A 16,127-nucleotide genomic window follows, 5' to 3' on the forward strand; every position below is an offset into this window, starting at 1 on the left:
GTCATCAGAATAAATTTTGTTTCAGCATAATGAAACCTTAGCAGCCATATTGTCACCTGTCACCATGAGCCATATGATGATGACTTGGCAGTTTACAGCCATCCACGGTAAGTCAGACTCCTAAAAAAAAAAGTCCTGTTCTGGTTTGTTCCTTTTGGGGCCAGAGTATAGCACTAGTTGTCTCTTTAGAAAGGAATCCTCGAGCAAAGAAAGAAAATATACCAGACCAGTTAATACAACTCCTCCTCTGCGTTGTATTAAAAGTTGCATATTCATGATGGCAACTGTGTTTCAGGAGAAAATGATGAAGTTGTTTTGCACAGTAGAACCACAACACAGTTGAACCTGCTTTTAATAATCTATAATATTGCATATTATAAATTCAAACAGTGTCTAAAAGTCACAGAGGAGGAATTGTACTGACATATTATTATGTTTTCAACCACTGATCTAGTCTCATAATTGACGTACATGTAAAAGCAGATGCTACATGGTAGATAAGGGTAAACACAGGCCTAGTTAATGATCGATTTACACAGCTCAGTGACATTACACGGTCACAGTATCAGTCACCATGCAAGCACACTATATTGATTTGGGGTATATTCTGTGTGACCTGTTCTGTATGAAGCTTCATCTCTTTATGTTTAAAGTTTTACAGTTACTGTAAGAAACTAAATATTTCCCTTTACGTTCATTCTAGCACAACACAAGGACAACCAGCATTTTGTTTATAATATAAATGGGATATTAAAGAAAGCATCTGTTTAATTCGACTGGAAGATGTCAAAACAAATACAATGTTATGCTATGGAATAACAAGATTGTCTTAAGCTTTATGTGATAAGAGGAAATTTGTTTTAGATAATGAAATTGAGCACAGAGAATGTTTGCTATTAAGGACTCTTTCCAGCTGAGGAATGGTCTATCTATACCATGCCATTCCTGTAGGTTTTGTATAATGACAAATATACGTTTAAGATTTTAAACACCTGAGCTTGTTAACTTTAATTTTCCGGGTTCTGTTAGATGTGTAGATTTGCAATCTATTGTCTCAATTTCTGAAATTACACATTTTCCCACAGTCTACTCATACGTACTCAGAGTCACACACTTTTAGAACATGTCTGGAGCAGTGTTGTGCGATCAAGTCCAAACGTGTCAGATAGCTACATGTGTGCTGGCATGTCACTTACGAAAAACTTTGGTGGAAAACCTGGCATTGAACACTCGCTCGCTTAGTCACCAAGGAATAAAAAGAAGAACAAACAACAACAACACAACCACCTGGAAGCCACCGTCAGCAGGAATGCTCCTTTAAGCTTGTGTGTGTGTGTGTGTGTGTGTGTGTGTGTGTGTGTGTGTGTGTGTGTGTGTGAGCGCCCCTCCCTGTTTGAGTGACTTTCCATGCAACTGAGGCGAGAGACAGAAACAAGTAGAGTGAGGTAACCACAACACAGACACACACAGACACACAGACACACACACAGACACAGACACAGACACACACACACCACTGCAGCCATTTGCTCCCCCTACCTTTGTGACAATTTACTGGCCTTCTGGTGAAAAAAGGTCTGAAGAAAGTACAGGAATAATGAGAAAGATAGGGGGGATTTTTTCCACACTCTTTATCCACCCTTATAATATACTTTCCAAAGTTCATAATGCTGTCAGATTTATAATTAGGAAAGTTATGTATATCTCACTGTAGTTATTAATAACTGAACATGAGAGGCCTGTTTGGCTTCGGTCAGTCTGTCCATCTGTCTGCGTAAGAAGACTGAGTTGTGATGATGGCGGGTGTAATTTTACTTCCATTTTGTGAGACTTCACACTTTTTGCCATGTAGAGTTGTTTGACATCTGTGGATAGTTTTTACATTTTAAAATACAAAAAGACTTGATATTCAACAGAAACATGACTAAGTAGGAAGACTGCAAGCACCTATGACATTACTTACAGTCTGAGCGGAACGGCTACTTTTACTCAGGATATTTAAGAACATTTTACGCCTAATAATTGCTTTTACTACAAGTGAAGGATTTACTTATTGTGGTAGTGTGTTATTTTTAATGATGAATTTGAATAATTTATGAACTACTTATCGTTAAAAATCTGCCTTGCATAATTGGCCTTATAGTCACAATGGCTGGATTACATTTACAGGCCCTGAAACAAAATTCCTTAAGTACATTTCAAAAAGACAAATAACATTTTGTCAACCTTTAACTCATCATGGGATCCTAATTATGAGAATGTGTACCTTGCTGCACAGTAAAGGAATAGTTGTGTATTTTGGCCTCAGGTTGAGCCGGGTGGTTTTTCTGGTGGCACCCTTCTTCTGTTTACCGGCATCACGCAGGAGTACTAAGCAATTAATATTGCAGTAACTTTTCTACACTTGCACAACATTTATTAGAACGTTTGCGCCGTCATTGCCAGGACTGAATATGACTCATCTGACTGGGTGACACATGCAGCTGCACAGAAAATAATATAGTCTCCCGATTAGAAAGGAAATGGAAGCGGATCGATGCACACCAGATAATGTATTTATTGGTCATTTATTTGAGTCTTACCAGGTCAGGTGATTTCTTTCTTTAAATCTTTCTGCTTCACTTTCGGCCATATTTTCCCACCTATCTCACTGCTAAATCACAATAATGTCTTATTATTCAATATTCATGAACCTTCTGATTTCATTAATGAATTAAATAATGAATACGCCGTGCAGGTTTGGTCAAGAGTCAGTGATACAGCTCTGCTCAGATAATAAATTGATTAAAAGTGCTACAGATAAGTGAACTTATACAGTAGGCTACAAGAAGAGTGTGTGACATATTTGTAGACTTGAAAGTCAGGTGACACTGTAATGTGTGAGTCAAGGAAATAACCCTTAGTGAGTATGTATACAGTAGTACCCTACAAAATAACATAGGATTTCACACACAACACACACACACACACTGACCTACTCCTCTGAATTCCTACGAGAAGAAAAAAGAAAAGGCAATGCTCACTATAGAAACCAGAAGAAAAAAAGCCACCAACAGTAATCTTCTGGTAATATGACATCTTCAGTTTTGTTTGCAAAATTAGTTTGCCAAGATGAAGAAGGATTTCCGCAGTGGGCCATAAAGTTGAAAGTGTGTTGAGGGTGGGAATCTTTCATAAAAAAACAGCTTCAAAAAATGGTTGGTATGGTTAAATGTAAAAATCTAAATATTAAAATGATACTATGTTTGCAAAAGTGCTAAAAGAACACAGCGTTGAGCATGAAGTATTAGGCAGACAATACAAGTATCTTGTTTCTACAAATACCAGATGAGAGTCCAGTATTCCGGTTCATTCTGTTTCGATTACTTGATCCTGGTGTTTATTTTTCCTCACTTCTATGTTGTTTTCAACCAAAAGGATTTTGCCTTAACCAATACTCTTATTGATTGTGTTCTGTTAACGGTTTGACTTTTTCAGTGCTTGGGTAAATACTGGAGCCCCGTTGTAATCGCAACAGAAACCGAAGTAAATAAGGGGAAATGTAGCTGTATGATTTCTGGTAAACAATAAGGTACAGGGATATATTATCTCCTCTCTGCGGGTAAATGCTCAGAATACATTTACATGTATGTGACCAGGGACAAGATGATTTATCCCACTTCCTCAAAACATACCATTAGTCATAGGAATGTATATACTGTAAATGTATGCCTGCGTACGTGTTGAGGTGTTTGCTACAGAAAAACTCTGCTTTACTTGTCAATGTGGGATGAAAAGGATCAGTGTACAGGTCTAAACAAACAGCCTTATTTGCCACTTCACATATGGGTGCTTCAGATCCTGAAAAAAAATCTTACAGAGCAGGAATGATACCACTCTGCAGAAAAAACCCTGTACATAATAAGATTAAACACACAACTGTGTGCTATAGGCCTAGATGAAGAGCATGCATGAGAGCTATGTAAATAAGCCACTTTGCTTTCACATGCCTACGAAACTGAAGCGTTTCACACAGCTAGCTAAAAATACACAGTTTTCTTTCTTTTTTTTTGTTGTTGTTTTACTACCCGCCCTTCTCTGAGCTCACTATGAAACTTGAGGCGGAGGGAGGGTCATCCGGGAACATAGCAAGTGGAAACTCCTCCCCAAACCATGGGGGAGGGGTTTCATAGCATATACATAAAAAGGTTCTTTACAGAGAAGAGATCCAACTTGACTTTAGTCTGGACAACGTATCGAACAGTCAACCGTGGATCAGAGCTGAATCTTCTTCTTTTGGTCAAAGGGGTACAGCATGTCCGAAATGCTTGACAACATCTTCACGAAGGTGAGTCAAAGTTTAGAAATTCTGTTTTGGAAAAAAAAAGAAAAAAAAGAAAGACTTCATAAAGTTGAAGTGGGTCAGCTCTGTAACTCCTCTCCCAAAGTGTTTGTTTATTCCTGCTCGTTTTATTTCTGTGAATCACTGATTTGACAGTGAATTTCCTTTGAACCGAGTATAATAGTCACATAGGATTTGTTCAGTTTAAAGAGATAATGATGGAAGGGAGACAGCGCTGGGCTGTTTGTTTCTTCAGTTCCAATCTTCCTCCATCAGAATATTCAAGAAAAACTGAAAATAGCCCAAATTGCAATTATCTACATTTAATTTGTATTTTATGATTGCATGAAAATGGAAGATAAAGGTGTAGTACTGCAGATTTCTTTTATTTATTTTTTATGATTGCCTTCTTAATTACTTTGTTTTATCTTTTTTTTTCCGAATGTATGTCTTTAAGAAATACAAGATCTTAAATATATACCTGGAATTAGCTATATTTTGCTGAACAAAATTATTAAAAATTATTAAAATAGATTTGTTGTAGAAAGTAGGTTTTAAGAGGAAAATGATGATGGATATTCATCATACAGTATATTGCTCTAAAATAGCATTAAGGTCTGTATATTAACTATGTCAACCCTCTGTAACAGAACTTTAGGAACCTGGCCCTGGATAGGAACCTGGACCTGGATGCCTTGGTCCCGAAACAGTCTCTACTCAAAGGCCCGGGGCAGAGTCGACTGAACCGGTCAGCCTCCGTCTTCTCTCCCCCCTCCCCCCTTGCCTCCTCGAGCCACAGCTTGAGCACCGAGCATGTTAACAATAACGACAACGGCAGCCCTTTCTGGTCATCTAACATCTGGAGCCAGGGCCCTGTCTCCAAACCGAAACCGCTCTCCTTCAGGCCCGACCGCTCCATGAGCCTGACTGAGTCCAGCAGCAGCAGCCTGCTTTCCTCGTTTGGACAGCTCAAGAACCTGGAGGCTTTCCCCTCTGCTACTACTGTGGCTCCACCGCCTGGCTTCCCTCCCTCATCTTCCCTCCAAGCCCAGGTTCCACAAATGGTGGCCCCTAATCGTTACAAGACTGAGCTGTGCCGTGGCTTCCAAGAGACAGGCAGCTGCAAGTATGGCAGTAAGTGCCAGTTTGCTCATGGCGAGGCAGAGCTGCGTGGACTGTTCCGCCACCCCAAGTACAAGACCGAGCCCTGCAGAACCTTCTACAACTTTGGCTACTGCCCCTATGGCTCACGCTGCCACTTTATCCATGAGGACAGAATTAGCGGAGCGCCGTTATCATCGGCCAAATTCCAGAATCAGCAGCAACCGACTCCCAGTGGTCAGAATCCACGCCACCAGCTGCGCCAGTGTGTCAGCTTCGCCGGGTTCCTGGGGTCTTCACGCAGCTCACCTCCTCCATCATTCCCTTCATCCTTCAATGATCCTAACTTGGGCTTCAGCCGTGCTCCCTCTGTTTCCCCACCTCCCGCTGATCTCCTCTCCCCAGTGTTTGGCGACTCCCTGCAGCGGGAGGCAGCAGCATTCCAGTTTGGCAACCATCAGACCCGTGCCAGCACCGGAGACATCCACAACATTCCTCTTATCCTGGAGCCAAAGTCACGCTGTGTGTGTGGCCATGGAAATAACTTTAACATCAGCAGAGTCTCTGCCAGCGTGGAGGACGGGCACCAGCAGGACAGCAGCATGCTGTTTCCTAGTCCTGGAGGCCACGGAGGATTCATGAAGCCTGCTGGACTCCAGCGTTTCTCCTCTGAGGACTCCCTGGAGGACAGCTACAGCAGCAGCAGCGGAGGTTCCAGTGGAACCGAGTCTCCAACATTCGATGCAGCCACCAAGAGGCTCACTGTGTTTGAACGCCTGTCCCTGTCTGACTAAACAGATCCAAAGAGAAGGAACAGAAAAGAACTTACACCTTGTTAATTGTGTCTGTTTTGACACTTAAAGTTCTTAATTTAAGTTTGTAAAATGAATCACGTCTTGGAGAAACTACACATATTAAGATTATTTCAGTAGCCAAATGTTATCAGACTCTATTTTTATACTTAATGTAGCCTATTGATCAAAATGGCTTTAGTGATATCTACTAGTGAATCATGATCTCCTGTGCCTTGAAGATTCTCCCTGCAACATGGCTATTTACTCTCAGTGCCACAAACAGTGCGTTTGATTCAGTAGCCTTAATCAGTGAGACCTGACATGTGTCATTGATGCCATTTCATCTGTAATATGCACTTTACAGCTAATCGAAATTGGGGAAACTATCAAGTCTCCCAGTAGCATTTAACCAAAGCTTCATACTTCACTCTGCTCTCTGTGTGTGTGTGTGTGTGTGTGTGTGTGTGTGTGTGTGTATGTGTGCCTGTAAATGTGCGTGCGTGGGTGTAAGTATGTGTGCAACCATGTAATTTTCTTGAGACCTGGGGTGCAAGTATGTATAAGTTGCAGAATGCTGGAAGATCAAAAATGTGCTACCAGAAAATGTATGTCAGTGAGTTAGGATATAAATATATGTATCTTGACCTGTAAATTGCACCCCCTCTTTTATTGTCCCATTTGTTTGACAACCTAGTTCAGGGACTTTAACACCGCAGTATTCCTTTTGGTTATTGGTTGCCTTGTGTTGTTTAACTTAAACTTATATATTTATTATGATATTTATTTGTGTTTAAAGAAAAAAAAATGTATTTTGTACTATTTATGGAGAAATATTCAACCTCTGTGAAATACCAATGTGAGAAAAAGCAGTAAAAAAACAGAGAATCTTATATTTTTAATTGCCTGAAAGGGACAAAATAAAATTCTAAAAAAAGAAATGAACGTATGCTGTTCTCTTTGACTCCAATTTGTTATTTAGTGAAAATGAGATGCTTGCTTGTCTTGCTTACAGTAATTATATCTTGCATCTTCATATGAATGCCTATATAGTTTTGTAACTTAATCACCCAGTAGCTTTTAGAGATTAGAGGGGAATACTGGCCCTATGTTGTAAACAGTAAATGGCTGCAAGAAAAGGAATAACTTTTAAAAATATTTTTTCTTAAGGAACGTTTTTCAGCCATGTTTTAATAAGTGGCTGAAGATCAATTATGAACTGATTTTACCTGAAAGTAAATAATGAATAAGGACACAATCCTACATTTCAGCCTCATACTCATATAGTATTTCCATAGGGCCCAGTTTCCCTCCTGAGAGTTCAAAACATTTGTCGTTACAAATATATACAAGACTTGATTTTATATTCCTATTTTGTTACATGTTATATTCACAGAAACAGAAAAATAATAGTCTATTGCATGTGGAATTATGTGCCTTTGTTTCTCTCTCTTATGTGTTTTGTGGCATGCAGTCTTCTTGTTGTATATACAGTACAGATGACAGCATTTGGATCACCTCAAGAACACTGGCATGGATACACATTAACACACAGCTTTTCAGTCCAAAGGTAAAAGATGTGGTGCTTTGCAATGATACTCCAAATTGGTGTAAGAAAATACCTTTGGATCTCTACAAATAGTTAAAAAATACACAAATAAGATATAAAACAAAACATATATGTTTAAATAAGGTCCCACAGTACATAACGAAGATTGGGTTCAAAACATGGGTCAAGAGCAGGTAGTGTTGGTAGTTCACATGCAAATTTCATGATTGAGAAATCTAAAACAGAATGAAAATTCCTGAAACTTCTTGATCTTTCCGATCCCACTTAGTAGTTGGGCAAAATGGAGTGCAGTCAGGGAGGACCAATCCAGAGATGGTGACTCAAGTCTGAGACTCGGACTCGAGTAGCACTTAAGTCGCACAAACAGCTGACTTCAGACTTGACTCTGACACGACCCAAAAGACTTCAGACTTGACTTGCAACTCAAGCTTCGAGACTCGTCAACACCCTGTTTTCATGCAATTATTGCTTTTTAAATCTAAATTTTTTTTTTCATGTATTTCTATTTTCTTTTATGGTGCATATACGTTGGGGAAACGTATGACGAGCTGCATGTCCTCTGGCCTTTGCCATAATGTGCAACGTAATGCATGCGTTATGCCTTATGTGCACACACTCACATATAAAAAAATGCATTGACGATGGCGACACCAAGTCCTCCCGGAGTTGTGGCTTTTGTCATTAGTTTTACTTTCAATAACTTGGTAAACAGTGGCAGTAAGCTAACAGCTACATGCAAGATGTGTGGCACCAAGATAAATGATGCCGGATCAACAACGTCGAACTTCATCAGGCGTCTCCAAACGCACCCAGGCAGGTCAGTCACTTGCTAATGTGAAAAAGACGTTATATTTAGCATATATCGTCACAGGTAACAAGCTAACGCATTGCAAAGCGTTAATGCTGGGAACAGGCAAATTGTATCTTTATAGTTAGTAGTTGCTGAGGCTCAGACATCCATGGCGCACAGGAGGCGGGACACACGGGTCCATCTCCCCAGGAACAAATGCTGTGTCGGGTGGGCAAACTCATGTGATGTGTAATTGATCCCGTGGATGATTTGTAGGCTATTAAGTGAACAAGGAGTACCCGGTCCACCAAACACTGGACCGTCTGGACTGTCTTAATTCTGCACATATTTCTGTTACTGTAGTCATATTTACTATTACATTATTTCATCCATGTGTGGCACAGCGGATCCGTGCGCATTGTCACCTGCTGTGGAGACGCTGGCCTCACTAACCTCTCCTCCTCTGAGTCGGGTCTCCCTCGCACTGGACTCAGTTTCACTGAGCGTACTAACACTTAGAAAATAAATAAATTGCATTACATCAGTGAGTTCAAACTGCTTATTGTGCGTAATTTGGACTGACACTGAGATGCATGTTGTTCTGTAACTGGTGTGGCGCTGCCACTATTCTCTTGATTTCCACTTCGACATTAGACATTTTTTTTGAGTGAAAGAGACGTTACATTTAGCATATATCGTCATAGGTAACAAGCTAACCATCGCAAAGTGTTGTGCTAATGCTGGGATTGCCTGGGAACAAGCAAATTGTATCTTTATAGTTGTATCCATATGATGTGACAGACTTAGGTTAATATTTCACCAGGTCCGAGGGCTAGAGGGATGTGTTAAATAGACCCCATAAGGTTATCCTACAACTGATAGCTATAGGACATGCTTTGAATTCATTAGATTTAACAATACAGTGTTAGGGACAGATCAGATGGCCAGAGACTTGAGACTTGACTTGAACCTGCCCCTCAAAGACTTGAGACTTGACTTGGACTTCCAAAAAATTACTTGTGAACATCTCTGGACCAATCACCAAAGGAAATGCAAAATGCCATGGCAAAATCAGTCAATGTAGCCCAAGTTGAGGTTAAATGTCAGAGACACCAAAAGAAAGCCAGTTCTGGATAAAACATACACCTGGATGCACTTTTGTGATCTGGGGGGAAAAAAATAAAAGTAACATTCCTACATGGATTAAAATAGCCTACCTGGTTGCCACAGACCTAGGACGACTTGACTTTAATCATGGGCAAACAATCCTCATCCAAGTCATATGGCTGTAATTGAGTAAAACAATGGGGAAGAATGAGGAAAAATCCCCAAATCTAGATTTATAATGACTCACAGCTATAATCAGTGCTAAAATGACTTCCACAACACATTGGATACATTTTATTTTCAATATTTAGAAATTACTTGAAACATGTTTTCTCTAGGTCATTTCTGACATATTATGTGTATAAATACATTTAGCCAGTCAACAGTTAACCCTTATAGAGTTCTTAATATATGGGTTTACACATAATGCTCTCTCTTCACTGGGAATTTTCCAGCTGCTGTAATTAAGCTTTCAACTGATTTGATTGATTGATTGATTTAAATCACCTCTGCTTCCTGAACTGAATCACCAATGTTCAGAGCCTAACTGATAGCAACTCTTATGGACATGATTGTGTAAGGCACATTTACAAGTTAAGCAGAAGTTCACGAAAACTCCCTGTTGCAATTTCCACTTTACACTCCCAGTGCGAACTAGTGTTGAGCAACCCGCCACCACAGCCACCACCCCGCACATACTGCCAGAGTACTGGATTCTGTGTAGCGAGGCTGCAATCTGGAATCTGGGATTTCTTAAGAACTTCAGAGCCTAAGAAATGTGCATCGGAAGTTTTTATTTACAAGGCTACACTGGGGCTACTTTTTAATAACTTTCTCCTATTCTGTAACATTAAAAACATTGGTTCAGTTGAATTAAACTCTTGTATTTTTGCCCATTGGGTCTGGTTCAATTGGACTGGTTTCAACACTGCCATTGGCCTCAGTCCATTTCCACACAAACTCTACTGTGGTTCGTTTGTGGTGAGAACATATGGTGGCCCAACCACAGGATCGTGTGGTAGTGGATATGTGACACTTGTATGAATTGAAAAGCTAAAATAAGCAAGTTTCCACAATTTGTATGCTGTCTAATCCCCCTACATACTGCAATTATCAAAGATCTGGTAACCATGGTAACATGTGAGCATTTCATGATGTGAGTGTGGGGATTTTCACAACATTCAGGGAGTGTCAATAGGTTTAAACAAAAGGTGTGCTGTGCTGGTGTCTTACTTTAGGAAGTTCTTCAATAAAAAGAAAAAAAAAGTAAAACACTTTTTCTTTTTAAATGTCACATCAACCATTTCCCCTTTCATATTTTTGTGATCAATTATGTATTACTTCATAACTTAGGCCACGTCCACACGTACCAAAACAATCTTTTTTTCCCCCGTCTTCCCTGGCATCCTTTCAAGAATAGTTGCGTCCAAACGGATCCATTTGTAAATGACTCAACACACTACTTCATATTCCAGGCCTATAGGTGGCGCTGTGTCTGCTACAGAAATTCACCAAAAACGGAGAAGAAGAGGCGGAGCATGCGCATAAAGCTTGCGAGCTGTATACAAACAGACAGTAGAAGAAGAAACCAAACACAAGAAGAAGATGACGAAAATGGCTAGTGCAAGGAAACCAGAATCGTTTGTGTGGACCGATAGTGAATTGTTGTTGTTGTTGTTATGAGACGTCGTCGCAGGATAAGAGGTCGAAGGCTAGACGTTGAGGGGTGTGGCTTTGCCGTCCAAATGAAGCTGCAAGGGCGGCGTTTTCGAATTTTTTCACCCTGGGACCAGGTTTCAAAAAAGTGCGTCTTCAGGCAGTGCGTTTACAGGATTTGTTTGGAAGGTCGGCCAAAACGATGCTAAACACGTGTGTTTACACCAAAAAGTGTTTCCGTGTGGATGGCCCCTAAGAATAAAAAAACAACAAAAGTACAATTCTTTAGTATTATGGTAATTCCAACACATACTACGCACATATACAATAGCATGCCTACACCTTGTGCAGGGAAGTAATGTAAGAAATAATATATGCAGACACACATACAATGGCATACACATTGTGCATGCCAACTGTAAGTGAAAGAGAAACAATAAAGTGAAATTCAGTAGTACATTAAAAAACTATTAAACAAAAATAAATACTTCACCAGGGTCTCCAACCTAAACACACCCTAATCCACCCACACCTTATTTATTCCAACCCATCCCATTCCCCTCATCATACTGCAGCATATGCGTTTCTGTCCCTTGTCTCCACGTGTCAATCATTGTTTATGGCAGATGAAAGCCAGTTGCCGTCTCAGCTCATGGTCAATTATTTCTTTATTTGCTTTGTTTTGATTTTGACCACCAGACAGGATAAAAAAATCTCACAAGGCACAGTGGAGGAGAACAGTCAGAAAAAGTACTTTCAATACTTAGTTCATGTGTAATAATAACTCAGTGTGAACACAACATATATGAGTACTTTCAGACAACAAAACTTCTTTTCTCTTTAGTCCAAACCAAGGAACCAAACAACATCCTTAGTGGTACTTTCACCCACTTTAATGTCTACCTCATGTTGTTAGGTCTATGCTAAGTGCTATGTGGGCCTAAAATTGATAAACAGATATACACATATGTATATACACAGATGTCCTGTAATCGGAAATTCTATCTTAAAGCTCTTTTAAATTTCCATATGACAACTGGTAAACTCCTGTAACACCTTGCCTAAATGACAGGACACATTTAGCACAAACAGAAAAATAGCTGGTAAGCTTTTAATAGTCCAATTGAAACATTCTTGTAAAGCTGTATCATCATAGCTTTTCCATTTTTATTATGTTTTGTACTGCTGAAATATACTTGATTTAAAAAATATGAGCAACACACCGGTTAGGATTTCTTTAAGGACTAGATTTTAGAAACTCAGTAAACCTCAGCTATGGCCACAATTGTGCATTGTGTCTTTGGACCAATGGCAGGATGTGTTGCTATGGCGATGGACAATGACCACAAAGTGTAAACAGCAAGAGACAAAAAGAAGGGATCAGTGTGTGTTTGTCTGTTCACAAATATTAACTCCCCAGCCTGTTCTCACCCCAGACTGGTTAAAGTTCACCAAACTCCAAAGCTCTTACATGACAAAATACTGTAGAACAAGATAGATTCAAGATCACTTGAAAATCCTCAATGGCACTGAATCAGATGAAACTCACTCACTCATCAAAGTTTAGGCTCTTAATTTTCGATTTAAAAGTATTCATTTCACCATTACCTATCTTTTGTTTCATATCATCTCAACCGCGTTATTCAACCACTGCAACAGGTCATTCCCTCAACTCAACAGTTCCTTGTGGAACTGTTAATAATCAACCACAAAGCTGCTTTCTTTGCCCAAGTCACCTGATCTCACACACACACACACACACACACACACACACACACACGATAAAATCAAATCTGGGTGGAGATCTATTAAAGCAATTACATACTGTGTAAAGGTGAGAAAGAGACAGAGATCCTTATCCAAAAGAAACGTAAGCAACAGTTACAAAAGGACAAAACAAACAGGCATCCATGCATGTCATAACTGCTAACAAAGTGTTTGTTCTGGAGCGACACATTAGAGCAAGGGAAGGGTACATTACATTACATATATTACATTACATGTCATTTAGCTGACGCTTTTATCCAAAGCGACTTACAATTAAGTGCTTTCAACTGTGAAGGTTCAAACTCCAGACCACAAGTAGTAGGTAGGTAGAAGATGAGTTAACCTTTTCAAACTTTAATTGGCTGTGAACTGAGCAGGTAAGAAACAAAAACTGAGCCATAAGGGAGGGACAAGAGGGATTAAAAGTGCAAGAAAAAGCAAGTAAGAAAAGGTGAAACTTCAGTGTGGTGAGAAAATGATTTAAGGCGGTAAAGACTATAAATTTGTTCTTTTCACCAGGTAAAAGGAGGAGTTTCTGTCAGCAATCTGTTTTCAACTTTGCTGCTGGTCAGGCCAGTTCTGCTGGAACTTTTCACCCTGAAGCGATCAGCAGCCAAGATTGGATAAATCATCCAGAAACATCACACACAGTCACATTCCTACCTGCTGTGTGTGTGTGTGTGTGTGTGTGTGTGTATTCAGTGAGGTTTCAGCCTTTTTTTTTACAGCTCCTAAAAACTTCTCCCTCTCTTTCTGTCATAACATGCAGACTACACATTGTGGTTGAGTAATCTTTCAACTCCAAACCTTCGTCAACCATTCGGAGAGTGACGGAGCACGTTATGTAACTTCTACTTTGCTAACTAGGTCATTGGAAAGTACTACCTGTTTTTGTTCTTGGAAAAGATAAAAACTTGGAGGTTAATGCACCTTAAAATACTTAGAAACAGATCATTTGAGCTTTGACCCAATACTCCCCCTAAAAACACCTCTTCATTTGGGATTTTCCTGCAGTTTGGAGTGGCCTCGAAAAAGAGTGGTAGGCTAACTCGACAGCAGTGTTAAACAAGATGCAAGTCAGAATCAGACAGACACCGACAAAGTCAGAATCAGACAGACACCGACAGAAATATGGCAGTATTAAACTAACGACAAGCGCCGAGCTCTGAAGGATCTAACAGCAGTTCACGTCCGCTTTAATGCTGCATTACTGCCCTCCACTGTTCAAGATGTTAGGTGTTTCACATGATGCTTAGCGCGGTGCTGATGACTAACGTCCACAGATTGAAGTTTTGAGTCACCACTATGATTCACATTCAAGTGCAATCAGAAGGTGGAGGGTCAAGGCGCAAAAAGGGGAGGTGGGAACCAGTGTTGGTGTGTGAAGTAGTGGATCAAAGTAAGGCCTACATCTAAATAACTGACAAAAGTAAGGATTTGGGAATGTCAGTTGTTAAATATGTATTGTCCTTTATTTTCTAATTAATTGGCTAACTCTAATTCGGAAAGATGTTAAATTAAGTTAATTTCTTCTGATTATTTTAAAATTAAATGAGAAACTTCTTCCACTAACGGCTACAGGCTCTTATGTACAAGCACAGCTCAAGCTTGGCTAGACCTTAGCCTTTTATTGTATAGTCACAGTTGTATTCATTTTGAATACCCGGCGCTGATTGCTGTTTAGAGTTTTTGTTTAAATGTTTTAATGATTTTTTTCCCCCCTAAATATCAAATTTTACACAAGGAAGCTATTGCTGTAACAGGATCCATTTATCTCATCACATGTTATCAATACAGAGCAGTAATACTAGGTATGACTTGACTATAAAGGGTATCAGCTAACTGAATATGAGAGATGACTAAGCTTCTTATCTACCTCTATGTATTCTAAGTGCATAGCTAATAGACTGAAATGGGCAGAATGCAACTTTAATGTTCAAATTCCTTTTAGGGGAAAAAGCAGAATGTAGTATAATTCATGAGAGGCTGATATGTTAAACATTGGAAACACGATACATGACCTGCAGTGCATAGATGTATCTCCTTATCCATCATTGCCCCAAAACAAACATCCTCCTATGCTGACCTACATATTTACCTACGTATTTGGCTAGAAGGGGAGGAGGGAGACCCAGAGAAATTAGAAAGAAATAGCAGCGTCACTAAGTCAGTCTTGGCAGGGAAGGAAGGAGGAAATATTTAAGTAGTGACATCACAGCAACAGAGTGGAAGTGCTATCCTTTTATAGCCATGTTCTCTCTCTCTCTGCCACATTCCTCAGCTACAGAGCTCAATCAACTCCTCCTCCCTGCCCTCTTCCCCCTCAACCCCCGACTTGTGACGCAAACGCAGGGAACAGGAGGAGGAGGAAGGTGGAGAGGAGTTGGTAACCCCCCCCGCCCCTTACTTCTACTGCAAGAAGGCAGAAAAAAATCCCTGAATTCCCCCCTTCTAGCCTTCCTGACCACTTCTCTTTTCCTTTCACTCCACTCTTCCTCTCTCAACTTTTACTTTCACTGGCTGGTGTGATTTGGCACAGGCGGTAGACCTGGAGGAATTCATGACAAAGTTCTCCATTTGCGATTCACAGGAACACCTCATATGAAGTTTCTAATGTGTCTTGAAAACCCCTGCTAAAGGCCTCAGTGGCGCTTACCACATTTTAATACTAAAATAATATCTTTCTTTAAAAGAAGAATATATCTCGGGATACCTGTGCTGTGCGTCATACATACACAGTTATGTTGAAAAATGTACAATATTTTCACTGAGATTAACAAAACATTGCACGTAAAAATGAGGAGACCCGCGAAGAAAATACTCATCCACAAGAATAGCTATTACATATATTATAATCTAATTGCTGTGGTCATCCTTTTTACAGAACAAGAAGTGAATCTAGATGAGTATGAACGATCCGATCTGAAAAGCAGAAACAGCACCCATGGGCTGTTGCGCAGATAAAAAAAAAAAAACAAGGTGTATAACTTGGATGGCAGCCTTCTGTAAGCTCTGATCATACCA

The 16,127-nt window shown here is 39.9% G+C and overlaps 1 protein-coding gene across 1 annotated transcript; it reads left to right on the plus strand.

Annotated features, from left to right (window-relative positions):
* Positions 1–4,166: 4,166 nt before the first annotated feature.
* Positions 4,167–7,154, plus strand: zgc:162730 (uncharacterized protein LOC564559 homolog). The gene is made up of 2 exons (XM_031297282.2): positions 4,167–4,327; positions 4,972–7,154. The coding sequence occupies exons 1-2, from the start codon at positions 4,295–4,297 to the stop codon at positions 6,214–6,216; spliced, it is 1,278 nt and encodes a 425-aa protein (XP_031153142.1). The 5' UTR covers positions 4,167–4,294; the 3' UTR covers positions 6,217–7,154.
* Positions 7,155–16,127: the final 8,973 nt, after the last annotated feature.

Source organism: Sander lucioperca, chromosome 5, assembly GCF_008315115.2.
Source record: "Sander lucioperca isolate FBNREF2018 chromosome 5, SLUC_FBN_1.2, whole genome shotgun sequence".
Classification (NCBI taxonomy): Eukaryota; Metazoa; Chordata; class Actinopteri; order Perciformes; family Percidae; genus Sander; species Sander lucioperca.

What these genes read in the sequence shown, in the direction of transcription:
- zgc:162730 (XM_031297282.2), top strand. Translation starts at nt 4,295, where the DNA reads ATGTCCGAAATGCTTGACAACATCTTCACGAAG. An exon ending in TTGACAACATCTTCACGAAG is followed by an intron (nt 4,328 to 4,971) that starts GTGAGTCAAAGT and finishes CCTCTGTAACAG; the next exon opens with AACTTTAGGAACCTGGCCCT.